We start from the raw sequence: 15,298 nt of genomic DNA on the forward strand, positions 1-15,298 counted from the left end.
CCTATATACTGTACGGTCTTTCGTTAACACACATATATATCTATATGTCTTTGCATATGTATATGTAATTGCATTTTCATATGTCTTTGCTTGACTGCTTTGTTTTGTTTTTGTTACTAAATAAACAATACATCGTAGATTGTTGAAAATTTGTGTATAAACAGCAAATATATATATTGGTTTTATACAATATTGTTCATATATATGTATGTTTGTGTATTAATATATGTATTTATATAGAAATATATATGTTTGTTTAAGTTGATCCTTTAAAATGCATATATTTGTATGTGTGTTTGTGTTTTGTCCTTTCATTGTTTGTTTAACATAAGTAATAAGAATGTAACTAGTATTCAACATAATATCACGTGGAAAATAAATTATTTGTTCGTCAAAATTAATTATTTAACTAATGACAATATTTATACAATTCGGAAACGTAAGCTATTTACAAAAAATATGCTCTGTCAGTAATATGATCTGATATAATGGTAATTAATCGTAATACCAATTGGTATAAGCCAGACCGTGTTTTGCGTTAGCATCTGAAAGTTTGCCACAAATTTTGCGGCATCTTTTCATTGCCTACTTTTAGACTGTCTGACAAAAATTGAAGACATCAAAAGTAAATTACAATCAAATTACAATACGAGTACTCGATAATCATGTTGCACTACTTAATTATTACGTACGCTTTGCATTTTTTGGGATTTCTTTTGTTATGTTTTAATTTGTTTGTTTAGTTTTGTTTCGTTTTGTTTTTCTTTTGTTCGTTCTTTAACCAAACATCATTAGGTGATGGAATCCTGCCGCTATATATCATTTAGCTGCCGGCGCATCAGTCGCCTGGCCATTCCCAGTCGCTGCAGCCAGCCATAGCCTGTGTTTCAGTAAACCAAAACGGATTCCATCGTAATTGTATCTCATTTATTCGCGCTGTTTGGATTCACCGCGCTGCTGGCCTGAATCTGTGAGGCTGTCTGCGAGGCCGGCTCCAAAGTGCGACGCGCCAGGCGGGATCTTTTTTAAAAGTAATAAAATTAGTTATAAAAACTAACTGATAGATCATTTAACTTACCTGATCTGACCGGCCAGCAGTGGATTGATAGCATAGAGCCAATCATGCACCTCTTTATCGCCAAGAGTTTGCAGCAGGTAGCCTCGATGTTTGGTCACCACACTAAATAAATTCAACGGTTATTCATTAAATACCATTCTCAACTTTATTCCCAGCTCACCTGAAAGTGTTGGGTATCTTAACCATGGCTGCCTGATCCTCGCTGCATTCCACATGAGCTGTGGCCAGATTCAAAACAGCGCGCTCAACGGGATCCTTCTCCGAGCGATAGATAAAGACATAAGGACGACGCACAATCTGAGGGAATTTAAAAAACATTACAGATATTTAAGTAAAATGTTTAAATGTAAATTAAATAAACTTGTTTACTTACCACCCAGCGCTTCTTCCAGCCGGAGCCGCCGTGTTCTAGGACATTCAAGAGACCCTTACGTGCCACCACGGGACTAACGCGAATCTCCTCCAGCTCTGGGACATATAAGCGCAAAGGCAGCGCCGGTTGCGTGGCTGGAGCAGGTGCCTCCCAACCATTGGGGGCATCAGCGCGATCTGGTGAGCATAATCTGTGAATTACAATTACAAAGAGTTAGTGACAGTTCCATTTAGTTTATGTGGACATTTCTTTGTTGTATAGAAAGGAAAATTACCTGTGTCGAATTACAAATTTGTTGTTTCTAATTGTGTAAAAAAACAAACACAAAGGAAAAGAATAATTTTCGAAATTGTTTTTTGAGTCTCGCTTGGAGTTTGAGCAGAAATTATGATTGAGTATTAGTTTTGACGAATGAGTTAATTTATGAGTGAGTGCTCTCTCAACAACAACAACAACAATAAAGCAACAGTAACTTCAGCTGTTCATTAAGTCTCTCACAACTTGAGCTCGATTCAGTTGCAATTGGAACGCGAAATGTTTCGTTTGTTGCAACAATTGCAGTTGCCACTGCCGCTGCTACTGTTGTTATTGTTGTGGCTTTTTTACACCCTATTTGCCGTGGACGGCATGGAGGTGCTGCATCATTACACCAATCCGGACTCGGAACGCAAGAACTTCATATGGAATCCGTTTCCCGGCTTCTGTGGTCCCAATGCCACAACTGTAATCTGCGGCGGAGTTTGCCCCGAGACTTGCGCCTACAAATCCCTCAACTGTTTGCCCCACTGTGGCGTACCCTGCATTTGCCGCACCGGCTACGTCTTTAGTGAGATCCTGCTGGAGTGCATCCTGCGCAGCGAGTGCCCCACAGATGTGCAACAGAAGCTGGTGCAGATACATCGCGTTTTCCAGTGAGAAACACAATCATATGCACATACATTTATCCGAAACTCACAACTAATATACCTATATCTGAATATATGTATATCATAGTTGGGGCAAGGGTCTATCATCTCTAGGAGCTCAGCTGTAATTGGAGCTCTGTTAAAGCAGAGCTCATTTTTTTATAGTCATTTGAGACAGTAATTTTAGAGGGTAAAATTAGAGAATTCTAGAGTAGTTCTCAGGTAATTTATAATATTATATAAATAATAATATTTATTATTTGGAAACTTGAATAAATGTATAATCGAAAGTTTCAGCTGTTGTACATTTCTATCTGTCTACAAGTTGGAAATTTGCATAATTATTCACTCTACAATGTAGTGAAATTTTTCCATTAAAAAAGGGCAACCTGTATATTTAGTCATTTAAATGCGATAGAAACTATTTTTAAAACACTTGTCAGTTGTCAATAATATTAACAAGAATCTCTGGCATTTTCTATTTCGCCTGCCACAATATGAATAAGTGTGGATGAGGGTGTGTCTGGGTGGTGTGCCAATTTGTTGTGTTTTAATAAACCAAATAAGCCGAGATGGAAATGGATATGGCATGCGATATAAGACATCGAGCAAGTACTTACTCCATGGAGTTGCTAGAGACGCAGCTAACGGTCATGTCGGCACAGCCCTCATCGCTGGGAGATACATCTGACTGGGTCTGTGTATCATTCGATTCGACTTTGTTATAGCGACCTATAAAATATAGTTGATTAAGCTAAAGGTAGTTAATGTTTTTTGCTGATTAAAACTCACCTTGCACCAATTTCAAGCACTTGAGCATGAGTTCCTGCTCCCGTTGATTGTACTCGCGGTCGGGCAACATCTGTTGTGGATCCTTGACAGGAGTTTGCGGCGACTGCGGTATGACCATGTGGACTGGCGAGGTAGCTGCTCGTGCCGCCAGATTGCACACATCCTTCTCAGTTTTGGTGGTCGGATTGGGATTGGTGTCCATGCCGAGACGTTCACGGAGCAGCAGCAGATGACGCATACGTCCAACTTCCTCGAGACGTGTCAGTTTCTCCAGTTCCCACTGATGATCGAAGATCAGTGAGTCGCCTCGTGGTCGCCAACCATGTAGATTCTCCTCGCCACGCACATATGTGGAGCTGGTGTCCAAAACGCGACGCTGACGACGCTGTACACCTGTGGATAAATCATAAAGATCAGAGACGAGATCAGTGGACGATTCATTGACTTGAGGACAGGCAAAGTACGTGTACAACTACAATGAGAATTGCTACCTGGACTACCTGCTTCGGATGCTCTGCGCAGCGACAACTCATAGACGCCCGAGAGTCGATTGGCCTCCGGATTGCGATATTGTCCAGAGAACAGATGCTTCAACGAACGTGGACCAGTGCGTGCATCACGTCCATAGATGACCATGCTCAGATCCTTGGTAACTATTGCAGGACGTGCGCAGTTCTCCAGCTAATGAAGGGAAGCGGAAAGGTATTTATTTATTTGGTAAATATGTTACTTAAAGTGCTATTCATACCTCCAAATAGGCGCTTAGTGTAATGTAAATGGTCTCGCCGCCTTGCGAAACACGATTGAGGAGCGCCGAGTTGTGCAGACTGGAGTCCCAGGCGGCCTCAAAGCGATAGAATGAGCGATCATCGCCAGGCACCTCCAACACCTCACCGGGGAATAGGCCAAGCGAAAGTACACAGGCATCTTCATCCTGCTCATCCGAGGACTCGGGTGTATTGCGTATGCGTCCAACGACCAACTCATTAATATCCTTCCACTTCACCTCCGGCGTGGGCTCATGTACAATGGTTATGCGAATACGTCGCTGTATGCCCTGATGCAATAGAAACAGTCCACGACAGGGAAGATCATCGCTGTGCTCGACCACCTAGAATTGCATTTATTTGAATTAGATCTATTGATCTTTGTAAATAAATAAATTGATTAACTTACCGATGGCACGTACTCTCCATTGGGTGCCAGCTCACAGATCTCGAACCACACCAGCACATCATGCTTCGCCAAGACCGTGGAGGATGGCGGACAGGGCAGCGGTCCAAATTTGGGACTGCGCACTGGCTGACTAATGGGTATGCTTGGTGGCAGCATGCGTCTTGGTGGTGGACGAGAAACGAACTCCTGCTTGGCATCCTTGTGCAGTGGATGAGTCTGATAGTGTCCAAAGATCTTGAACATGATCGGTTGTGTCTTCAAATACTCAATAAATGACTTTGTCACTGGCACAGTAATCTGCAGGACAATGAAAATGTTAAAGCAAACATATACATTTTATTTTGGATAATACAAACATTCTGCACATGGTAAAAGCCGAGTGGAGCACCAGATGCGGAATTCTTTACCGGCTCCGTGGAGAAAGCTTCCTCATGACGATGCAAAAAACTATAGAATTTGGCAGTTTAGATTATGTCATATATCAAAGATTTTAAAATTGGAAATTCTAAACTCACTTGAACTGACAGAAAATGTCCGCATATTCGGCACCAATGCCCGTGGCCTGCAGCACGGTAACTCGGAAGGTGAACTCCTTGCCCACCTGCAAATGTTCGCCCGGCTCCTCGGAGTTCTCCTGGCACTCAGAGGCCGAGTTTGAATCAATACCGCGACCAGAGTCGGCATCTTCAAGTTCTACAAAAAAGACGAGGATTATAATGTTGTGCCAAAAAATATAATTAATAAGAAATATTTCAACTTACCCTCCAGCTTGCTGTCTAATCCACCATTATCAATATAGCGCTGCACATCGTCCTTCTCGTTGAGGGCACGGTATTTGGGTTTGGCATCGTCCTCATTGAAGATCAGACGAGCCGACTGTTTGACGCCATTGTTAAAATCAATGGACTCCTCATCCAACACCGGCTGCACGGCAATGCGAAGATATCCGCGTACATCGCCGCGTTCATTAACAATGGCCACCTTGTGGACCAGGGGAACGGGATAGAGCAAGTTGCTCAGGTAGATGAAGGAGCGACCAACCATGCGGAACCATGGAAAGCGGTCGTAGAACGGATCTCCTCCAGTTAGGCTCTCCACATTGTAATCTGGCGAGGTTGGACTGAGCTCAGCCTCATTGTGATACATTTCTCGCATTAGCTCCAAGCGTTGTCTGCAATGTTCAAGAGGACGTTAAGTAAGATATGGTAAACAAAAAGGGATTAAGGATATTCCAAGGATAAGCACAATTAACAGTGAGCAGTGCGAAGAGAAAGCAAGCATAGCAAAGAGCCGACAGTGTAATCAATTGCAAATGATAACTAATTAATTATTGTACGTGATATTTAATCTTGAAGAAGCCTCTAGAGGATTGACTACTCTACATAAATACGAGGGTGAACTGATAAGTCATTGGTAGCTAGAAAAACCAAACTTTTTTTAAAAAATATATGGCTTGCTGTTAAATTTTAACAACATTTTAAAGTAAATAAATAACTTTCATGAGTATAAGCATCAGCAAACTTAAACAGATACAAATTTCACTCAAATAAAGAGTTTCTCTGTGGAAAAATGTCCGTTTTGAGTATCTTGACACATCTTACTATTTGTAAATCAAATATATGTTAAAGGAAAATAATCTAGAGAAGATTTCTTTCGAAAAATGTTTTGATTTCCTACTAAGACCACTGACTTATCAGCTTAGCCTAATAATAAAATAAAAAATTACATGCAGAATATGACGAAAGCCACTACGAATACATACAAATGAAACCTCGAATAGAAAGCAAACCTAGAAGGTATCAGATTGGCCAATGTCAAACGCGATGGGGATGCCTGACGATCCCGACGCGACATCAGCTCTGGCTGCAGCTCCAACTTCGCCTGAGTCGGAGTCAGACTTTGAGTTTGAGTCTGAGTCTGAGTCTGAATTTGAGACTGATGCTGCATAGACAGAGGAAGTGGTGGCATCTCGATCAGATTCATTCCATAAATAACGCATGTCTCAATGCTGGACGTATCGAATAACATCGATGATGGCGGGCTCTCGACATTATACACTTGCCGCATCAATTCGAGGCGATAGCTTATGTTGGGAATTGTTGGTAATTGGAAATTGGGGATTTGAGGACATGATTCGGTTGGGTTGTAAGAGAACCAAAAAAGTACAAAATCAGCATCTGTTCAAGCCTAAACAGCTAGTGCTTTGATATGGCGATGAGACAATAAGGACGATAAGTAAATGGTGGCGGTGAACTTTGCAATAGGCCGCCAGCGTTTTGGAGCGGCTTTAAATGTCAAGTTAAGCAGTCCTATAGCTTTTATATTGTATGATAAACTAGAATTCAAGAACTACAACCACCATGCACGTACCAGAAACGATAGATAAACCAATAATACCAAAATCGAAATCGAATCAACTTTAAACAAAGGTGCAGAGAATAATGAATGTGAACAAGTTACGAATTCGGAAATCAATTTATACCGTAGCTTTTCCAGTGACCAATAATGTGTGGCTCCGTTCTTGGTATCAGTGACCTCAACAGCGACCAGAGTCTTGGAAACTGGTGGTGCTCCATACTCGTCATCCGGCTGCAAAGGTGCCACGCTCGAGGCCAACTCCGGAGGTAACGGAGAGTACAGGGTGTCGGTCAAAAGGGTAAACTGGAATTGTACCTGAAAAGAGGATAAAACAATGGCTTAGCAAAGATAAAAATCAACATTCTCTATGTCTTACCTTCTTTTTCAGCTCGACCGAAATGGCATTAGCCTCCTTGAGGAATATGGCATTGCCCCAGAGATCATCGCGAAGGGATGTAAACTGATGATAACGCCACTTGCGGAATGCCCAAGCAGCTAGTCCTGCCTCGCGTGCTGTCCAACAGGACTCGTACATAGGATTGGCTATGATGACAGAAAAGAAGAATATATATCTTGAATTAAGTTGTAAAAAAATGTAATTTCCAAGCAAAATTCCCTTTTCGAATGGAATTTAAAAATGAAAATTTTTTAATTTCAACTTAGTTAGAACAACACTATTAATTTCACTTACTGTAAACGTCCTCCTCCTGATGGAAATCCTCGGGTGAGTAGCTGCTGTACATGGACATGGTCATGGACTGCTCCTCCACCTGTTTCTGTAGTGCATCGATGCGTGCCTCATAGGATTTGCGCTGTTCCTCGAACTGCTGATCGGCTTGTTGCTTTTCACGTTTATATTGCTCCTCCAGATTGTCGAGACGTTTCTTCATCTCCGCCTTCAGATCGATGCCTTGTTTCTCCAGCAATTCGCACTGGGCAAAGTTCCAATCCACTTGCTGGGTGTCGTCTTTTTCCACCTCATTCTCTGCCTCGTTTTCGGTGATCTTCTCACGCAATTCGCGTGCCTGTTCCGGGTTGGTAAAGCGAAACACATGATTCTTGCCCAGAATGACGCGAGAGCCAGTCTTGAGCACCTCGGGCTCGACCAGTTTACGTCCGTTTATAAAGATGATGGCATCCTTGTGAGGCAATAGGGTGACTGTGCTATTACGATTCTCAAAGGTGCAATGCTCCTTCAATATGTGCGATCCCGACAGCTGGATGTCCTGTGGCACATTGGCCTCGTGGGTGCCAAGACGTGTTAGGCCATCCTTGATGTAGTACAGCAGACACTCGGACAAATTCGGATCCTCATTAAGATTAACCAGATGTGGCGTCTTTTTTGGTGAGAATACGCCCACTGTGATGCCATCCTCCTTAACGGCCACGCCCATTTCGGCAAAGACCGCCTCCCGTTGCACACGTATCTCCTCGGTACGCTTGAGTTTCTCCTCCCAGGTCTCATTGAGTTCTAAGTGGAGTGTGAAACGCTTAAGTGTGAGAATAAATGTATCCTAGAACTTTGAATTTACCTGCAATGAGTTTCTCGCTAGCCTGCAGCTGATCCACGGCCATTTCCGTGCTGGAACCATTGCGATTGCGACCCTTGGTCGGTGATTTGATCACCGATGACTTGGTAATCTCGTCTTCTGCAAGAGTATAAGATGAGTTAGCATTGCGGGCACTTTTAATGGAGGGAAAGCGCAGTGATAAGCGTGCTGAGATTAAGTTTGAGAAGAGTATGATATTATAATAATTGATAATTGATAATCGATATTAATGTGGAACAAAGCGTTGCCAATTCATTTTATTTTTTGTGAGTCTTGGGAACAAGTACGAGTACAGAAAATCGCAATAACTCTGGCGTGTCCACTTTCAGCCCAAAAGCAGTGCGGACTGCAAGGAGTTTGACATTTGGCAACACAAATAAAACTAGACATTCAGTGGAAGACAGAGGGATTAGTTACTCCCTACCCAATCTCCCACTTTTATAATTACAATAAAACGCAACATAAATAGGACTTGAACATGGATTATCATATGTTGGAATATATATAGTATTATATGTAGTTTGTAATTGTCCTGAAGCGAATTTATGTTTATAGAAGCGATACAATTATAAACACACACACAGACCGTAGATACACTATAATATGTAGAGTATACGATTACATTTAATTGCATTGCATGTGAAGCCGTTTTATTATTTTTTTTTTTGTTTTTTTGTGAGAGTATTTGGCTTTACTTACTATTAGCATCGCGCTTCTCACACACCACTTTGCCATCGGGTCCTAAATGGAAATAGTTTTGGGGTGGAATTTACTCTCTATTTATTTAGACTAGACTACGACTAACTTATTGTTTCATTGTGTTCAAGTGTTGCGGGTAATTTCTGGGCTTACGTTTTAGCTTAAGTCAATGATCTGAATCTGAACTTAGCGGCTATCTCTATACACGATCATGCGCCTAGAGAACCTCAACTTACCTTCTTGCACCTCAATGCCCTCGGCCTTGAGAAGGTCCCGCAGTTTCTGTATTTCCTCCTTGAGCTCCCGTATAAGTTTGGCATTCGCATCCTCATTGACAACGGCCTTGCAGACAATTTGCTTGGCACGATCAGCATAGCTGTAATATTAGAAATAAAATAATTATTACTAAAGATGATCCTTCCAAAGCATGATTTTAAATCAATTTCGTAAGTAAGAATAAAGATTAAATTTAAAAAAATTACAAATGATTATACATTTAATAAGGAATAAAAAAGTAGATTTATGTAATAACTAAAGATAGATTTGTTACATACCGTAAAGTGCTTAGTGTTTCATCGTAATTAATGTCAGCTGGCGATATGGCAGCTATCATGGCTGTCTTGGAGTTACCGCCAAGATTCTCACGTAGTAACCAGGTCAAAGCCGAGTCACGATACGGTATAAAGTCTGCCTTCTTAGCGTTCTTCTTCTTTGAAGCCTGAAAATCAATTAAGGAAGAATTAAAGTCAGTAAAAGATCTGTCTTTCCCTAGAAATACTTACAGACTGGCAGTTAGTGAAGCATCAAGGAAAGATACAATATTGTTAATAATAAATATGACCGCTAACATATACCCTGTATACTTACAACCTCCGCTAGAGCGGATATGACCTTTCCCAGTGTAGTAAGAGACTTGTTGATGTTCGCGCCCTCCTTCAAGCGAGTGCCTTTGGCTCCAGTTGAGTCCGCACGCTCCGAGCCAGCCAAATCGACTAGACTAATCTTGGATACCTTCTCGGTTATCAAATCTGTCATGAGATCGTGGCGACGTTGTGTAAAAAAGATCGTGAAGACCGCATGGGAGCGGGAGCTTGTCTCGTTCATGTTTGTGGCGGCCACAGTACTAGATTAATAAATAAATAATAAATAAAGATTTAAAATAAACAAGTACAAAAATGAGAGTCAAAAGTGTCCGACTACAAAATACCCAAGAAAAACTCGCCGCAAGCTCTGCTTCTTCCACTTAAGTTTATATCTTGAATATCTGCTGAGTTTCTTATCCGATCGATATGAAATTTTCAGAATAAATTCGGAATTTTCTAAATTCTTTCGTGCTAATTATTTTCCCAAATAATTTTTCAATAATTAACTTCGCTTACCGCGCCTTGTTGCCCTCGTCAATGAGATCGTGAATGTCCTGGTAATCGGTGACAGCCAACTTGGATAGATCCTCCACATAGGGTCCCAAAAGAGGATGCTCACGCACCCTCAAATTGCCCTTGTTCTTGGGATTCAAGAGATCCCTGACACGTTCACAATAGATTTCCATATAGGAAACCTCCACCGAGTATTTGAGATCTTCGGTTTCGGTTTCTTGAATGCGTAGAAATAGATCCTTGCATATCATGGGTATAATGCCCTCCTGTTGCTCCTCCTGCCTGCCCATCATGGTGTATGACTTGCCAGCGCCAGTCTGGCCATAGGCAAAGATGCACACGTTGTAGCCATCGAAGGAATGCTGCAGCATCTCCTCACCAATATCCTTGTAGACCATGGATTGTGTAGAAAAATCGGAATCGTGTGGCTGTAAATTGTCGTGGATTAGCTGTTAATTCTGTAAAGAATTCTTCGGAGGTTTTGAGACTTACATCATGTGACCAGTAGGAATAATCAAAGTTGAAGCGTTTTACGGATTCACTTGTGTTGGGTGGCACTTTCGGATTGGTAATGGCTACAAAATGAAATTAGAAATAATCCAAACTGAACTCGTTTCGTGGACTCGTTTCCTTACCCGTTGTGGCACCGGTCATCTCGATGATGCATTTGGACTCCCGTGCTATTTCCCGCGAGTTGAACGGGCGCACCCGCACCGCTACCTTAACCGACGACATCGTGGCCCCGGCTCCGGCTTCGGCTCCGACTTGGGTTGTCTTAGGTTGCGGTTAACTGGAGTGGAAAAGAGGAGAGTACAATGTGTTGAGACTTTTTGCCAAAACCATATGCGAGATATTTGTGGCATGGGGTTCATAAATATGCCACAGACACAAACACAAACACAGACACAGCAATCCCAATTTATAATTGGCCCAGCCATGTGAGTGTGTGAGTGTATCTGTGCTTTTGCACTGTGACTCATGCAAATCGCCGGGGACTTGCATCAAATTTATATGATTGCAGTGGGCAAAAGAAGTTGAAACTAGCAATGGGAGTTGCTTGGGTGTAAAGGCAAATAGTACTCGTAGTTTCCAGTAGTTTCGACTCAATTATATCCTTTTATAAATATAGTTATTATCGATCTATAAATTTTGTTGCATACTTTGCGGAGTCAAATAGAATTTAATTTTAAAAAGCAAATACTTTAACTGTTGGAAACTATAATATAAGAGTTTTCCAGAATATCTTTGTATATTATAATTAAAAAACATATATTTTTTACATTTTTATTATTTACTGTGTTACTAATAACTTGGAGACAAGAATATTATTCATTTATTTTAACATAAATAGTGTGTTATCTTTTAGAAATTTGCAGTTTCTTTAAAATAATTTTTAAATTACGACAGCTTGTTGTTTTTTAATCTATTACACTTCACACATATTGCTAATATTGTCGCAGAGTAAATATATGATCAAAACATAGTAAGTTTACTTTATAAAAGAAAGTTATATTTAAATTGTAGCATATATATTCTTTTCGTTGTCAAAATATTGTTATTATAAAAAAACAAATATTTTCTAACTGATCTACGATTATTTTCTTTGTTAAAATTGTCTTAATATAAAATTTAAAATATGCTTTAGCTGTTCTTAGAAAATTGAAAATTGAGTTAACATAAGTTACTAAGATTGAATTTTCTATCACTTGAAAAACATGTACATTTTCTAACAAGCAGAACTTTATGTAAATAGTTTTGCTTAACCTGCTACCCTGCTGACTTATAGTTATGCTGAGGAGGGGTTCCCCTCACACACACACACACACACACATGTGAGTACATACTAGAAAAAATTCCACAATCCACACTTCCAATAAAAGCGCAGCCGAGTGTCAGGCACTCGAATGAGTCATCAGAAAAGACAAAGCGAATGAGGAAAAAAAAATGTAAGACTCCTCACACCCAATTATAACATAGGAAACAGCAATCGAAATATATTAGAATAAATGTAAATGCATTTTAGTCAATCAATTTTTACCTTGTATTAAGAAGCCAATTAAATAATGGCTTTTAACTCGTAGAACACTTAAGAAAAGTCCTTTGATGTAATCATGTTATGAGCAATTTTTTGATTTTCGAATTAGCTTCGATGATAATAGAAATTTTACAAATTTTATAATGTTATGAATGGTTTTTTTCGTTTTATTTAGCGTACATTTTTAGTACTTAATGCCGCACAGTTTTTCACACGACCAACGGAAATTCTTTTACTCGCGCACAATGGAGTCCTAGAATATTGGGACACAGGATATGGGAAAACTTAAAGCACTTCCAATGAGTTAGCCTAGAAGAACAATTGATGTGTTCTGCGCAGCTGTGAAAAATACTCTCTCTTACTTTCACAATGTCTCTCTCTCAATCATTTTTCTCTCTTTGCAGCTCTCTGTTTACTTGGCGATAAAAGGACTTTTGTTTATATTTTTGATGAAGCTGTCAAAGCAAAAATGCAACAGCCTGCGAAAAGCCTGGGGAAAAGTCTACATACAACTTTGCGCAGCCGCAACAAAGAGAAGGAAATTGAGAGAAAAGAGTGAGTGAAAGTCAGTGAGAGTGAGTAAGAGCGTTGGCACAATATTTGTGGAATGTTTGTAATTGATATGCTAATGTGTTTGCTGACGCGATTTGAATGTGCTTGAAATAAAAAAAGAAGAAATAAATTGCAAAATAGATCTGAAAATACTAGTTATCTATTTTAACCCACGTATTTGGTATCTCTAGCTAGAAAAGTTATTTTAAAAAACTAGAATCTAAAACTCGACAGTAAAATTATTATTCACTAACTAAACATTGTGAAATTCTAAGAAAATAAGAAGCCTTGTTTTATGTTGACCGCACATCCTCATCAATTAAGTCCTCACATGGTCAGCTCTTGAACTTTTGCCAGTCCTGAGACGTCTGTTACCCCCATGGTCCTTCAGACACGTACATACAACAACAAACATAATCCTTCACATTTCACTTCTTTATTGCGGTGCGTCATGTTGTGGCGCTTTTATGGTTTCGAGCACTTTAAGCACCACGACTATTAAATTCCAAGTCCATGCCACAACACACACACTGACTACACTTGAGCATATCCTTCGGCAGGGTCGTCTTGACCTTTATTAATAAATTTCCATGTTGCCTTCGCCATGGGCAAGCAAGTCTACACCTCACAAAAAAAACTCTACACAGCTGCAAGGCTTAATATATTCGAGGCTACTGTTATACCATATGAAAAACAATAAATAGCTCATGAAATTATATAAAAAAAAAGAGAATGAGAAATGGTTTTTATTGGCATTTGAATTTTGAAATGTTTCTGCCGCGAATTGATGAAATTTTGCAAAATATTTGTTGACATATTTTTGAAGCATTTACCAATTGATGGGTGGGTAAAATACAACAAAACGTCAATAACTCAAAATAATTTTGGCTTAAAGAGTATTTGATGCTGTTGTTGTAGCTGTTCTTGTTGTTGTTCTTGTTGTTGCTGCTGCTCATCCTGTAGTAATTCGTCGTCTTGTTGCTGCTCCTTAGCGTTCTGTGTGTAATTGAAAACTAGTATAAAATTATCCATCATAGATCTCTTCGATGAGGTCGCAACTATGATCGAAAGCACCAAAAGTGTTGTCAGCACTAATGCGAAAAACAATAAATAACCAAAAGCGCACATTCGCGTTGCCTTCTGTAACTTGTCGTAATAAAAGGCTGGATATGCATACATATTCTATGTATATCTAACTGTATGTATAACGCTTTCTTATGTATAACAGCGAAAATTTTCACACAGCATATTCATAGTTCAACTTTCTTTACTCCTTTTGGCCAGGTACTGCCTGTAGTATTGTTTATTATTTGTAGAATATCAATTTGAAGACAATTTTATATTATTATTGTGTTATTGTTAATTTTTGCACAATTTTCTTGCCACGGACAACCTTTTGAAATTTTCTGCACAAAATCGATGGCCAACCGAGACACGGGCCAGGTCAAAACGCGCGCGTTTCTGGAAAGAATCAACTGCACTCGTTGGGGTTAGACGACGCAGTGAGTCGAGCTGTCGAGCTACCGAGCTATCGAGCTACCGACCTAACAGAAAATCCATCCGCAGCAGGAGACGACGAGCAGCCCTCAAGTGGAACGCATGCGCCAATACTTTTCTGGGCAGTTTAGGGGTTGGGTTTGCTTTGTTTCCCAAAGGGGGGTTGGGGCCGCATTGGCATGACAGCAATGCTAAAAATTTCATAAAGAGCCAGCGCAATAATAGCAAAACGCATTGCCTGTCACAAGTTGAACATAATGAAATTCATTATGTTGCCAGCCTATCAGACTGGCACACTTATTACGCACGCCACTGTACCTGGGGTCCCTACAGTCGCAGTTAATATACGGACCATCTGAAATCTTATTATGCCGCTGCCGGTTTCGCAGTCCGATGACGTAAAATGAAATTTCTATTGATTTCTCAGCCTGACGCAGAATGGATGTTTCTATGGATGGTTGGTTGGTTGGATGGATGGAAGAGCCTTTTTATGTTTGAGACTGGTAGTTTCATTGTAATTGCTTTGACATTGAAATCGGCGACATGTGCGACAAAAAGAAGGTTGGCTAATGGAGGTAACAAAGCTACTGCATATTGACAATGACAGTTAACCAGCAGGTGAGTTGATAAAGTGCGCATGCAAAGAATACTTGATACATCTGTCAGTTAAATCATAAAGGATGCATATGCGTCAGATGAGAGAGGTATATTGTTTAAGAACAATATAAGTGTTGTACACATTTAAAGAAATAAACTCATTATATATATTAAAACAAATTAGTTTTTCCAAAACGAAAAAATATAACCCATTGTCATCACAATTTTTTTTTTTATAAAAACAGTTTTGCCATAAATATGTGTGTTTTCTCTAATTTCTAAAATCTACATTCTCGACCTACTTTTTAGA

The 15,298-nt window shown here is 40.0% G+C and overlaps 3 protein-coding genes across 3 annotated transcripts; 1 reads left to right on the forward strand and 2 right to left on the reverse strand.

Annotated features, from left to right (window-relative positions):
• Positions 1-759: 759 nt before the first annotated feature.
• Positions 760-14,417, reverse strand: LOC117783378 (kinesin-like protein unc-104). Its single transcript, XM_034620766.1, has 27 exons — positions 14,288-14,417; positions 12,346-12,595; positions 10,943-11,097; positions 10,800-10,882; positions 10,311-10,735; positions 9,799-10,054; positions 9,714-9,716; positions 9,486-9,649; positions 9,168-9,307; positions 8,932-8,973; positions 8,215-8,331; positions 7,374-8,153; positions 7,059-7,225; positions 6,807-6,997; positions 5,086-5,495; positions 4,840-5,017; positions 4,681-4,771; positions 4,325-4,621; positions 3,897-4,259; positions 3,640-3,829; positions 3,149-3,541; positions 2,977-3,088; positions 1,726-1,752; positions 1,452-1,641; positions 1,239-1,375; positions 1,079-1,180; positions 760-1,020 (listed from the first exon to the last, which is right to left on the reverse strand). The coding sequence occupies exons 3-27, from the start codon at positions 11,040-11,042 to the stop codon at positions 924-926; spliced, it is 5,055 nt and encodes a 1,684-aa protein (XP_034476657.1). The 5' UTR covers positions 11,043-11,097; positions 12,346-12,595; positions 14,288-14,417; the 3' UTR covers positions 760-923.
• Positions 1,994-2,649, forward strand: LOC117783379 (accessory gland protein Acp62F-like). The gene has a single exon (XM_034620767.1). The coding sequence runs from the start codon at positions 2,079-2,081 to the stop codon at positions 2,364-2,366; it is 288 nt and encodes a 95-aa protein (XP_034476658.1). The 5' UTR covers positions 1,994-2,078; the 3' UTR covers positions 2,367-2,649.
• On the reverse strand, positions 12,575-14,063 carry LOC117783085. Its single transcript, XM_034620263.1, has 2 exons — positions 13,858-14,063; positions 12,575-12,595 (listed from the first exon to the last, which is right to left on the reverse strand). Exons 1-2 carry the CDS (start codon positions 14,020-14,022, stop codon positions 12,575-12,577), a joined length of 186 nt encoding a protein of 61 aa, XP_034476154.1. The 5' UTR covers positions 14,023-14,063.
• Positions 14,418-15,298: the final 881 nt, after the last annotated feature.

This window comes from Drosophila innubila (assembly GCF_004354385.1).
Source record: "Drosophila innubila isolate TH190305 chromosome 2R unlocalized genomic scaffold, UK_Dinn_1.0 1_C_2R, whole genome shotgun sequence".
NCBI lineage: Eukaryota > Metazoa > Arthropoda > Insecta > Diptera > Drosophilidae > Drosophila > Drosophila innubila.

What these genes read in the sequence shown, in the direction of transcription:
- LOC117783378 (XM_034620766.1), bottom strand. Translation starts at nt 11,042, where the DNA reads ATGTCGTCGGTTAAGGTAGCGGTGCGGGTGCGCCCGTTCAACTCGCGG. An exon ending in GATGACCGGTGCCACAACGG is followed by an intron (nt 10,883 to 10,942) that starts GTAAGGAAACGA and finishes TTCATTTTGTAG; the next exon opens with CCATTACCAATCCGAAAGTG. An exon ending in CGGTCGAGCTGAAAAAGAAG is followed by an intron (nt 6,998 to 7,058) that starts GTAAGACATAGA and finishes TCCTCTTTTCAG; the next exon opens with GTACAATTCCAGTTTACCCT.
- LOC117783379 (XM_034620767.1), top strand. Translation starts at nt 2,079, where the DNA reads ATGGAGGTGCTGCATCATTACACCAATCCGGACTCGGAACGCAAGAAC.
- LOC117783085 (XM_034620263.1), bottom strand. Translation starts at nt 14,022, where the DNA reads ATGTGCGCTTTTGGTTATTTATTGTTTTTCGCATTAGTGCTGACAACA. An exon ending in AGCAACAAGACGACGAATTA is followed by an intron (nt 12,596 to 13,857) that starts CTACAGGATGAG and finishes CCAATATTCTAG; the next exon opens with GACTCCATTGTGCGCGAGTA.